At 37.6% G+C, this 12,480-nt stretch overlaps 1 protein-coding gene across 3 annotated transcripts; it reads right to left on the bottom strand.

Moving 5' to 3' along the window:
* On the bottom strand, positions 1 to 12,471 carry parp14rs1 (poly(ADP-ribose) polymerase family member 14-related sequence 1). 3 transcript variants are annotated; one of them, XM_031756644.2, is made up of 17 exons: positions 12,261 to 12,471; positions 12,056 to 12,156; positions 11,400 to 11,430; positions 9,568 to 9,828; positions 8,928 to 9,152; positions 6,603 to 8,833; positions 6,149 to 6,376; positions 5,823 to 6,044; positions 5,080 to 5,152; positions 4,593 to 4,742; positions 4,165 to 4,227; positions 3,810 to 3,986; positions 3,195 to 3,416; positions 2,479 to 3,093; positions 2,155 to 2,288; positions 1,489 to 1,663; positions 1 to 1,006 (listed from the first exon to the last, which is right to left on the bottom strand). In XM_031756644.2, the coding sequence occupies exons 1-17, from the start codon at positions 12,436 to 12,438 to the stop codon at positions 717 to 719; spliced, it is 5,376 nt and encodes a 1,791-aa protein (XP_031612504.2). In that variant the 5' UTR covers positions 12,439 to 12,471; the 3' UTR covers positions 1 to 716. The 3 variants fall into 3 exon arrangements, with proteins under 3 accessions (XP_031612504.2, XP_031612505.2, XP_039456136.1); XM_031756645.2 differs by having other exon boundaries at positions 5,086 to 5,152; XM_039600202.1 differs by having other exon boundaries at positions 9,568 to 9,825.
* Between the last annotated feature and the right edge of the window lie 9 nt (positions 12,472 to 12,480).

Raw genomic sequence — 12,480 nt, 5'->3', positions numbered from 1 at the left:
TGTCTTCAAATTCAATTTTACTGCTCAAAAAATCACATTGATCAATTGATCACACTATGTAATCAATTTAAACAAACCTTTGGAACTGGATAAAAGAGAGAGATTGAATATTTCTTACTTCTGATTGAAGGAAACAACACTGTAATCAGCATCTCTCTTAGTAGTCACACTTCTGTTTTTCAGGTTCAAAACAAAAAAAATACACATTGAAAACATAAAATGTAGAAAGAAATCTGGAACAGATGCTGTTTGGAAAACAGAAAAATTCAAAATCATAGCTCACCTTCAAGAGGAAAATATTCGAGACTACATAAAGCGTATGTAAGTCACTTTAAATTTATTATACATTAAACATTCAGAAACCTTGTTGTGCTTCATCACTTCTGTAGATTTGTTTATGTGAGCAGCAGCTAATTTCTTTTATACTTTTGCTTTCAAAGTGATTCTTAATCCGAGCTTTACCTGCATTAACATGTAAACTTTTGTTACAAAGTGCTTTGAAAACATTACAAAACAAAATTTGTATATTTTTTTCCATTCACTGATTAATGCTTGTATAATAGTTGGTTAAATCAAGCTGATGCTGATGTTTTTACATGGTTTTAATATACTGGAAATTAAAATCTTTTATCTAATGTGGAGTAACGTAATCACCTTATATTTAATGACGTAAGGTGATGTCTAGTTAAGATTTGCAATCTTGCTCACTAGCTGCATCACTTGAACGTAATCAGATATTCAGGATAAGCCTGGATATCATGGAAGACAACAAACATGCTGGGATTGGCCATGTTGTCCACAACACTGTCGTACAGACCAGTGGAAATGGTGCCGGTGCCTTTTGCTGGTGGTACAATCATGCCTTGTTGTCCAAGAGCAAAGTCCCCAGTCAGAACTCGACAGACGTACATGAACTTCTCCCCATTCTGATTAGGCTTGGAGTAGGTATTGCTAGCAGAGTAACTTGCATTGACAGCAAAGTAAGTTCCATTGCCGTAGCATGCAGCTGAAAATAGAGAGAAAGTCAATGAAAAAGATCGAACATATTTTCTGTTATTATTATAATTATTATCATTATTATTATATTATTATTGTTATTATAATACCAGTAGCAGTAGTAGATAGTCTCAAATACTAAAATTTGAACATACTGTATAGGTATGACATGGAAGCATCAGAGAAGCTTCTGTAAACCAAAGTTTCTTTTGAAAGTGTTTATGACCTGCAACTCTTAAAAGCATTATGACCAAACAGGCATGTAACATTAAATTCATGTTTCCAGTAGAGACCAAAAAACAGTTATTTATTATTAATTAGTCTTCTGGGACCTCCTGGGGATAAATTCTTTTAATAGTTGGGTTTTTTTTAGCTTACTGCTACCTCCTTAATCTAAATATATCTTTATGGGCAGTATCTCCCCCATTTCCCACCATGTCTCTATTATGAGCTCTCTGACAAAATCAAAATAAATGCCCACAAACTTCTCACCATTCTTTCCAGCATAGCTCCTGTTGAAGCCACGGTCATTAATGGTAGCCACAGTGTCCTCGGAGGTGCCATGGAAAAGACGTCTCTCGTTGTTCTGGTGACCATTTCTCACCTCCATGTCACGCTTCTTAACCTGTAGACCGCTCCACAGTGCAGGGTTCTGAATCCTCTCAATCTAAGAGCAAGAAAAGTGTGTTTTGATTTTGCTGTGAGTTTATGTTCCAGTTTAAAGCAAGGATAGTTTATTTGTCTGAAATATATTTTTTTAAATTCTGTGCACCAAACTGTACGTTTTCTGCATCAACTTATCATGTCAATGACTGTATTTATCCTACCTAGTGATTGACTAATTAATTAATTAACATAAGCAAGATATAACAATTATATTATTACTAGACAGAAAACATTTTTAATACAGTTGCATAGATTGACTACTTTTTTTATTATGAAATAATTTACATAACATCGTCACACAGTGTCAAATCTAAATATTACTGGGCAACTTTTACATTTTTAATGAACAACATTTTAATGCCGTTTATCGAGATGTAAATTCTGTGTCATCTACTTGTAAGTTTACTTACTCCTGAAAAAACACTTTAATCTAGTAATCTGACTTGGCTAATGCTAATATGATAAAACAATAGACAATGTGATTGATGCTACCTTGATAATGGTTTGTTTGCATGAGGCCTGGAACAGCTTCTGGATTTCATCATACTCCTGTGTCCCGGCTTGTAATAGGAAAGCCTGACTGGTGACGTTAGGTTGCATGAGATCCCAGTTTTCAGGAACATCACCTAATAACAAATTAATTTAAAAAACAAAATAAAATTGTATAGCTTTTGGGGAGATACTTTGGCTTTCAGTAGTGAAAACTCCGAGAGACCTACCAGTAAGTGAAATCATGCAAGATTTCAAATGCTAACACACTGCTGATCTCTTATTACTACTTTGAGAGGACTAAATCTCTTGGTTTCATTAAAATACCTTTTAGCTTGTCAATTCTCTTTATCTCCAGGTTATTTCCCTGGCTGTCAGTGGCGGGTCCTTTTGGCATGGTGACAGTGTAATCTTGACCCTTGACTGTAACTTTTACAGTTGGTAAATTTTGTTGCAGTGCTTCCTCGAGGTGGAAGTTGGTCATTTCATCAAAACTCTGAAACTGGAACCCAGACTGCTGATACTGCCAGTCTGCCGTGGTGCTGGCCAGCTCCACTTTCCTGTTTAGTTCCTCCTCGTCTCTCACCCTGCTCATCATTTTAATGATTTCAGTGTTAGCTTTGAGCACATCCCTGCTCAGTCCTTCGATAGTGATTGTGGCTTTGGGCTTATTGCTCACAGTCCTTATGCTGATGTCCATGGTCTTCTGCATGTCAACAATTTTCTGGCGATCTGCATCAGAGAAACTACGGATGGCATTGTCTTCAATTTCCATGCTGTCATGTTCTTGGGATATCTTGTCATTTATCCATTTCTTTGCAGAGTCAACTTTGGCTTGTGTGTCACCACAAATGTGGAAACAAGTAGCCTCCACTTTCAGACTGTCAATGACAAACTTTTTGTCTTTCTTTGGTTTATCAGTACTTCCGCCAGTAAAGATTGCTGAAAGAACAAATTTCAAAAACAACATTAGAACTTAACAATTGAAATTGCTTAGAGATATAGAATTTGAAACCAAAAAGTACTTTATTCTGTGTATTTACATTTGAATTTGGTCCATCCCCAGCTCCACCCTCCTTTTTCCTTAGAATCAGGATCAGCAGCTTCCCTCTGTTGCATACTGCTGTGGAAGTCTTTTAGCATAGGTTTCTGGAAAATAACTATGCGGACTGTTGTCAGGGGGCTGGAAGTGTTTTGGCTTAACACATCAGTCACTGCATCCAACATGGCATCGGCCACCAGTCTTGCCTGTGCATTGCCTTGACCTAAAAAAACAAGGGACAGCACACATTGAAGACTTCTGGGGCGAGCCATATCGATAGTAAAGGATGACACCATTAAAAACACTCATATAAAAGCTTTCATGACTATTAGCACTGTTCCTGGCTCTAAAATTTCTCCATAAATTTTCGTTGAACTTGGTTTTAAATTTGTTCTGTGATAAGGAAATTTGATGTGTCTTCGGATTTTAAATTGTATTTAGGTATACAATGCCTACTTCTAATGTAAGCATGTTAAAAGAGAAAGAGCACAACATGTCATAAATTTACATCTGCACTCTGTCAACATGGTTTAGCTTAACCTACAAAAATATGTTGGCCTAAAACTAACATTTACATATGTGACCTGTCAGTGACAAAATGCTTTCTAAACCTCACCTGTGCCGATGGCAGGAAATGATACAGAGGTGAAAGAGCTTTTCACACATATCAGGAGTGCATCTTTCACAGTCTTGTTGATTTTTACTGGGTCTGTCTGTCCAGCCAGGTGGAGGATCTTTTTACACTTCAGGTTACCGGGGCTTGTCAATATCATGCCCTGGTTGGGCTCAGCACCTAAAGGTGAAGACAATGTATGTTAATGAACCTTAATAACTATGTGAGTGTGTACAAGGCCATACTTTTTTTCTTGACAGTCTTGTGCTAACCTCCATGTTATTTTTGGGAAAACAAGACTGTTACCTGGTGTCAACTCTGAGTTACAGCGTTATAAAAAGTTAAAGTGATTTCTTACCAAGGTTGCGGCATTCCACTTCAACAGCCGGACCAGCTGCTTCTAGAATAGCTTTAGACACTCCTGGAGAAGGCAAAGGTTACATCACCATTGAATACATACTGTACATATAATCTGAAAGATACAATTACTTTGTGACCTTTTTTCTTATTTGTGTATTATTTTATAAAAATAATTTAAAGATGTGGGATTATTTTTTATATAATATCCTCTGTACTTAAATATTTATGTGTAAATATAAATATATATTATTTATAATATATAATATTCAATTAAATATTTTATATATAATATATATAATATTTATATGTATGTGTAAATATAAATATTTACAGCAGGAAAAAAAAGAATATTAACCAACCATTGATAACGGTTTTCCACAGCTCAAGCTCTGTAGTTCTTGCTATGATAACTTAAAGTTTTATTACCTAACTTAAGAGTAAAGTTTTCATTGGAGGAGTTGACAATGACATCAGCGGTCTCCTTGGTTATGTCTCCTGTTACTACCTGTATAGTCACATTGCCCATTTTAGTCTCATGCATGTCTGAGGTCGAGGTGATTTTGGAGAAGGGGCCTCCTGGAAATGGACAAAAATAAAGAATATCAGCAATAAATTATTACAAAATAGTAGTTCCTGAATTTTGACTACTAATTTAATTGTCAATTAGGATATAGAAAAAATACAATATATTATTACAGTTAGTACAAATGTTTCTGTTAACTGTTGTTTTACATTTCTTTGAAAACGGGTATAGTTAGAAAACAAATAGTTCTTAGAAAGCTGTATTCTAAAATAAGTCCATATTTGTTGGGTGTAAAAATACATCCAGTTTTTGTTACATTTTTGAGCATTTGCTTCTTCTTTTTTTTTGGTAACATTACGTTGGGACCGCATATCAAACAGTGTTGCCTGCCTTTACTTTGTGTAGAACTTGTTGAACCACTTGAGGCACTGGGAAACTTCTTCTGAAATTCATCACTGAAAGCCTGCAGACAGAAAACAAGAGAGATTACATTGACTGAAACATTCAATTATTAAATCAAAGCTGAAAATAAATAGCACAACATAGCAAGTTGAACAACTATTAGAGGCTGTCTCCAAAAGTAGGCCCTATTTTAACAATGCCCATAGAAGAAATTAGTATGCTCATTTGTACGCTGTGCTTTATCTCTGCTTACTTGAGTCAGCATGGTTACTAACAGCCCTCCAAGACGTTTTGATGAGTTAAATACTAGTATTTTATTAATTTATTTATTTTTTGTTACTTGGTGCTAATTATTTTTTTAATTAAGCCTTCATTTATACAAGTAGTCCCATTGAGACTACACGTGTACAAGAGAGACCTGTTCAGATGAACTTTAAAATTACAACAATAAAAGAAACAACAGAATAGTTAAAATTGTCTAATGATTACAGAGTCATCAAAAACAAGAACAAAAGTATAAAAATCTCTGAGATAAATTTCTGAGTATCTGAGTATATGGATGCAGTATGCCAGGCTTTCTAGCATTAGCTGATAATATTGTCCCCATATGGTCACTTCTACCCCCAACGAAAGAAGAAAAATAGTGCTGATATCGGTGGATTTTACTAGTTGAAAATATTTCTGATTAGCACCAAGAATGTGTTCCTTCAAAGCTTGTTACTTTTTCTTACCTGGATAGTTTGTGCATCACTGGGGTAAAGTACAATCACAACCTTCTTCAGATGCTTGGGGTGTTTCTTTTTACTAAACTCTAAGATATTATCCAACATCAAAGAGGCTACGAGATCTTTTGGGAAACCCAGGTTTCCAGCACCAATGGCTGATAAGGACATGGAGGTTAGATTATTATCCTCTGCCATGCCCAAGCAGTCCTTAAAGATTCCCCTCAAAGTCTGTAAGACAGTTATATATAAAGGCATTCATCATCAAAGTTAGATCAAACAGGCTTTTTAACCTCAAAGCTTAAACTTTTACCTCATAATCTAAGGTACTTCACCTTTTCAGATGTGGCTTGGTCCTTATAGTGAGGTGCGATTGCATGAAAGACTTTTTTGCTTTTTAGTTGGCAGCCATCAGTAACAATGATCTCACCATCATTTCCAGTAGCACCCTGTGCATCTACTAACTGCTGAAGTTTGGGTCCAGCTGTGCGCAAGATGGCTTGTGAAACTGCACCTCTGTTGAGGTCAAGGTCTGAAGACACAGTGTTCACAATCACCTCCGTCTAAAAACAGTTAACAGACTTTTAGTACATATTTATCATATCAAAAGTCTTAACCCCCCCCTCCCCCGACTTAAACCCTGAAATTCATTCAACATCAAGGGACTTTACAGCGACATGTTAATAGTTAATGCATGAAGTCGTTGGTTCCTGTACTGGACAATTTCCCTCTTAAATTATTTACTTATTATTCACTTTCATTAGATATAACAGCCAAAATCTGAATTACCGTGGAAGCTTCTAGGTTTCCCTTTGTAAGAACGATGTCAACACCTTCTTTGGTCTGCACACGATTCAGGTACAGGTCAGATCCAGTAGACTGTGATACTGATTGCATGGGAGCAGTGAGATGAGGACTTTGTTGAGAATGAACAACACTGAGGTTTCCAAACTCCTGTTTGACAGCAGCCACCATATCCTGAACAGCAATGTCATCATTGTTCACGAAATGGATCTTCTGCAAGGTGATGTCATCAAACTTCTCATCACAATACTCCTTCACTGCTTTAACAATGGTGAGTTCACACTGCTTGAGGGGAAAGCAGCGCATTCCTCTGCCAATAGATGGAAGAGCTACTGAGACGCATCCGTGGTTTTCAGCGGCTTCTAAGCTTCCTTTAACAACTTTGTTCAACTGAGCTGAAGCTTGCTGTGGTTTTTCATACTTGGGTCCCACAGCATGGATGACCTTTTGGCAACAAAGCATTCCTCCTGCATTAGTTATGACACAGTCTCCTGGCTTGAGTTGCCCCTTTATTTTTTTCATTTTGTAAAATTCATCTTGTAACTGAGGGCCAGCAGCCTTCAAAAGTGCTGCTGCAAGACCAGTACTGTGTTTCAAGTCTTGATTAAATGGACTCACAACTGCCTGCATTGGGTAACTGCACATATCTGCCTTGCAAACAGCGATTTCTACTCCTTCAGGTGTCTTAAGTTGGTATAAAGGTGTTGGTACTTGTTTAACGTTGTCTTGTCCACCACCTGGCTTATCAACCAGTTGGACCAGACAACCAGTTTTATTTTTGATTGCAGAAAAATACACACCTTCATTTTCCTGGAAGAGCTTCTTCACTCCAGACATGCAGACATTCAGACTGTCAAAGACTACAGCAGAGACGGCACCTTCAACCACAGACTTGCAATGTGTCACATTCACTCTGGATCCACTCAGACAGATGGCCTCATTTCTGTAGGACACTCTCACCTTCTCTTTCACTTTCTCCATCCAAGATGTGTTGAACTCTTCCAAGTATTTAACGACAGCATTAGCTTTGACCACAACAGTTTCTTCGATGTGAGCGTTCTGTGTTAAGAAGTCACCAAGCTGTTGCTGAACTTTTATGACACTATCCTTGTAGCCTGACACCACGACTTGTTGAGCAGTTGTGTTGATTCGAGTTCTGCATGGCTTACTGTTAGCCTGCTCTAAGAGACTGACCAGCTGCTGCCACTCTGGCTTCTTCAGGACGTTACTGTCTTCAACATGAATGTACTGAGATGTTAACAGCTGTCCTAGATGGTCCTGAGCATGAGACAGATCTCTGTCAGAGACAGCAAGGAGCTGCACCCTGTTTCCACTGATTTCAAATGCTGCGTTTATTTGATGAGATGTGAGGAGAGCATCTGTAAGCTCCTCTTGTTGCTCATCCTTCAACAGTTCAAGCACATTTTTATCTAATTCCAGATTCTGTCGTTTTAATGCAAGTACTGCATCAAATATAACTTTGGTTGCTGCATTAATCTCTTCCCCTAAGCCAGTTATTTTCAGATTAGGACTCTCTGGTGACAATTTGAGTTCTGGATACACAAGTAGAAGTTTGTCCATAAGGCCATCTTGACAGAGGAGATGAAAAACTGATGGTGACACTTTGATCTCTTCAGTTTTACTTGATTTCTCCCTGTGGATCGTTTTTGCAATCTTGTTAATAATTTCAGAAAGAGATTTCTCCAGTCTGTTGACATCACTATCAAGACCAGCTACCAATAAAGCACCACTGTCTTTATCGGGTACTACAATCACATTTTCATTCAGTAACATCTCTCTGATCTTTTTCTCAGACTCTTTCCATGCATCTGAATCTGGACAGAACTTCAAGGATTTGAACTTTGACACAGATTGTGCAAATGCTGACTTCACAGTATCAGTCCATTCTTTGATGATGGCTTTGGCATCCTTTTGCTTTAGTAGAGAAGATACAGGACTCAAGGTCACAGTAGTTTGGCCGAGGTTCACGATGCAAAAGTGTTTGTCCATTTCACTACAAATGGCCTCTGCTGCTGATTTATTTTGAGCTAGATATCTCAGGACAGCGGTGTCAATGGGCTCTGAGATGGCAGCAGGAAGTTTTAGTGAAGGTTTGTCTTTGCCATAGAGGGCCACGCCCAGAGATTTATAAAAAGGGTAAACTGTGATTTCTTCCTTTTTTATGGAATGCTTCTTCTTGAAGATTTTTTGAACAGCTGGAAAAATAATGTAACATACTGTATATTATTATTCACACAAGTTATTACTGTAGGTTTGCAGTAAATACAAAGTGTAGTGTAAATGAATTACCTCGATGATCTTTAAATGTGATGACAGCAGACTGTTCTGCATCATTAAGTAAAACCTCTTCCACATCCCCACCTTCATTTTCAAAATAAAGCTGAAGAACTTCTTCACTGAAGTGTAGAATGTCGTCAACTAGAACTTGCTTTGTGACTTCGAGATGTTGAACAGAAAATCCCTTCCTGGTGAACATTTTGTTTTGGGGGCATTTTGCCACAAAATTAGCATTTTCTGTGAAATAGAGATAAAAAAAACAGTTTAAGGCATTGTTACTAAAAATATTCTGCAGGATAAATCTTCTTTGTCGATTTAATAATGAGTACACCAATTTTTTCATCCCTTCATCATTTCAGGATGAAGTATCAGCACATTTATAATCAGCAAGGTGAGATTTTGGGATGGTACATATATGGCACATATACTTGTGCATTAGTGCCCTAGAAAACTTTGTCATTCTAGTTTAGCTCAGGCAAATAAAACGGCCACATTGTCCTGGAAAATTCCTTTATTACATTTGTGGCATACTTTTATGTTGTTTTATGTTAATGATTGTTGAAACTGGTTATGGAATACAGATTTCAGCATTAAACGGCCAGTTAAACTTTATATTATCATATCATAAATAAGAACATTTTGAAATGGGTACCTTTTCCACTCTGGAAAGTCACCACAGCAGAGGAGATGTCAGGAAAGAATTCCAAAGTGAAGTCATGAGACTTTGTGATGTTTTCCACCAGCATCTCCAAGAACTCCTGGTTGGTATTATCAGAAATATTCCCTAAAACGGCCGAGGTGGAACATGGCTCTTCATCTTCTGTATCATCGTCTCCGCCTTCTGTTTCTGTTTGAACTTTGGCTGTAGGGTTGCTTTTATCAGCAGTAGGTTGTTTGTCTGCAGCAACATCTGCTGTTAAAGACAAAAGTGGCCAAGTGTAACAAACTTATACTTTTTAGATAGTGGAAGACTAAAAACACTTTTATTTTAATTACTTATTTTGGTGCTTCACTCACAACTATTGCCTCACACTAATTAATAAATTAATTAAAATAAGAATAATTATTAATATTGACTTAAAAAAATAATCAGACTTTGTATGGTCTTATTGACGTAACGTCTAGGAGACGTCTAGTGTATCCTACCAGTCTTGAAATGTAAAGCACACTATGTTAAAATAGCATGAAGCTGAAGAGGGAGAGGCAGTTTTATCTCATAAAGCTTGTCAGCTTGTCTAATTTCTGATTCATAGATTCACATTTTCTTTTTGTTTTCTTCTTACTAATGCTAGCTAGACAGACAAATCACAAGCTATCTAGCAAATACAGTTCAGAAGGGTCACAGAACCTGAGGTTCTTTCTATGGTCTCACACGTATTAAATTCATTCCTTTATTTAAATATTTAACTTCAAATAATAACTCAACTAAAACAGTATAAATGAAAGGCAAGCCAAATAGGAGATGCTGGACTTGTAATTTCACAATACAAACACTGATTAATTCCAAATTGTGTGTGGGTGGTGGGGAGTTGCTACTCATCTGAAAAAAAGTGAATGTCTGAGAAAACTACCTGTGACAACCTGCCTCGAGTGGATGAGATCACTTGATTAATTCAAATGCCCAGGGCTGTTGTGTTAACTCAGCTTTTCCAGTGTCACAAAGTAGCACTGCTAGATTTGTGTTAAGTTACAACTAGCTGGAAAACAGAATGTTGTTTGCCAAAGTCATCAGTAGTAAAATTATAACCAAGTAGAAATGCTAGCTTGTGAAATTACTTTACCTATGATACTAAATGATTTCAAATGGCGTTAACTTTAGCCAGCAGTAAAGCATGTAATGACTCAAAGCAAAGATGTACAATTATCATTTATTGCAGTAATAGCTAACATTGGCACAGTTAGCCTGCTGAGTGTAACCTAGAGATTTTCTAGTATATATTGTGGTTGTTGGTGTTTAGGTGGGCTGGTCAGAATATTTCGGAAACTATGGGGCTTTCCCACACAGCCACCTCTAGGGTTTATAGAGAATGGTCAAAAAAGAGAAAATATGCAGTGAGCAGCAGTGCTGTGGGGCAACAATGGCTCGGTGATCTCAGCCATCAGAGGATAATGGTCAGACCACTTGTTACAACTGAGGGATGCTGAAAAGCACAACTCACGCCTTGAGGCGACTTTTGTTGTGATTTGGCGCTATATAAATAAAATTGAATTGAAATTGAATTGAATTGAACGTCACAGACTGAAGCAGCTGGGCTGCAACAGCAGAAGACCAACACTGTTTTCCATTCCTGTCAGCTAAGAACAGAAAACGGAGGCCACATTTCATACAGACTCACCAAAACTGAACAATGATTTTTTTTTGAAAGTGTAGCAGTGGTGTATACTAAAGTAGATAAAATATAGGGGTGGACAAGTGAAAGGACTTCCTGATCTTTTACACTAGTGGTTATAAACATAGTTCTGTTCACTTCACTCAGTACTTACATTTCTTGTTATCTTTATCAGATGAAGTTTCCTGTATAAAGAAAATACAAAAAAATACATGTTAGTCACATTTGTTTAGAATTATAGTTTGTGTGTGTGTGTGTGTGTGTGTGTGTGTGTGTGTGTGTGTGTGTGTGTGTGTGTGTGTGTGTGTGTGTGTGTGTGTAAGCGCCGTAAATATTTGCTGGCCCAAAAAGTAGTCCAAAAATTCATGCAAACAAATTCATTATCAGCTTTGTCAAGCAAACCACACCCAGTAATGCTATCCGAGCAGTAAGTTTGACTTTTACAATATCCACACTGCAGGAAGAGGAGCAGCGTGCAGCACAGCTTTGGCGTTATGAAGTCACGTGACTTCCAGTAAAAGATAAACATGGTCAGATTTACGTTCAATGGAACTGAATGATAATTTGAAGTCTGTAGAGGGGCTCAAGGGTCACACAAAACTGAGGAATAATTGAATATTCTCGCTGTTCCTTTTGAGAACAGGACGGGTCTGACAGAAATTAGAGGCGCGCAGTTTTCACGGTGCACTGCCAACAGTGAAACCAAGTCTCATAAATAACATCGTCAATATAAGAACAGATTTGAGTTACACAGAACAGAACAGCTGTTGATAACTGATTCATGACAAACTTTTAAATGACTTTCCGTACCCGTGATGGTTTCTCTTCCGTGGGTAAGCGGACCGTGAGCGTCAAAACGCCCTTTTCCAAACTGATCTGATGCGACTCTTTGGCCAGAACATTTCTCTGATCTGCAACACAGCACAAACGTATGTCACCACATAACTCCGTTGATAATAAATAATATTGTAGCTGCTTAAATAAAGCAAACATGACTTTATTGTGACAAACTTACCCTCCTCTCTCCGGAAGCGCACTATCGCTGTCCTGCTGCCATTTTCATACTCCACCTCACACTCGCCACCACCGTTAGATTTCTTACTTTGAAAGTATTTCACTAACTTGATTTTTAATCTGGGTATGTTGGTTTCTTCGAGCTCAACGAGCAGAGGATAGGAGTGTACGCCGGCCATCTTCGGAGGCCGGCCGCTGTCTGCTCTGAACTAGTTTCACTT

The sequence above is a fragment of the Oreochromis aureus genome, linkage group 16 (genome assembly GCF_013358895.1).
Source record: "Oreochromis aureus strain Israel breed Guangdong linkage group 16, ZZ_aureus, whole genome shotgun sequence".
Taxonomy (NCBI): Eukaryota; Metazoa; Chordata; class Actinopteri; order Cichliformes; family Cichlidae; genus Oreochromis; species Oreochromis aureus.
This window is presented reverse-complemented; position numbering and strand designations above follow the sequence as displayed.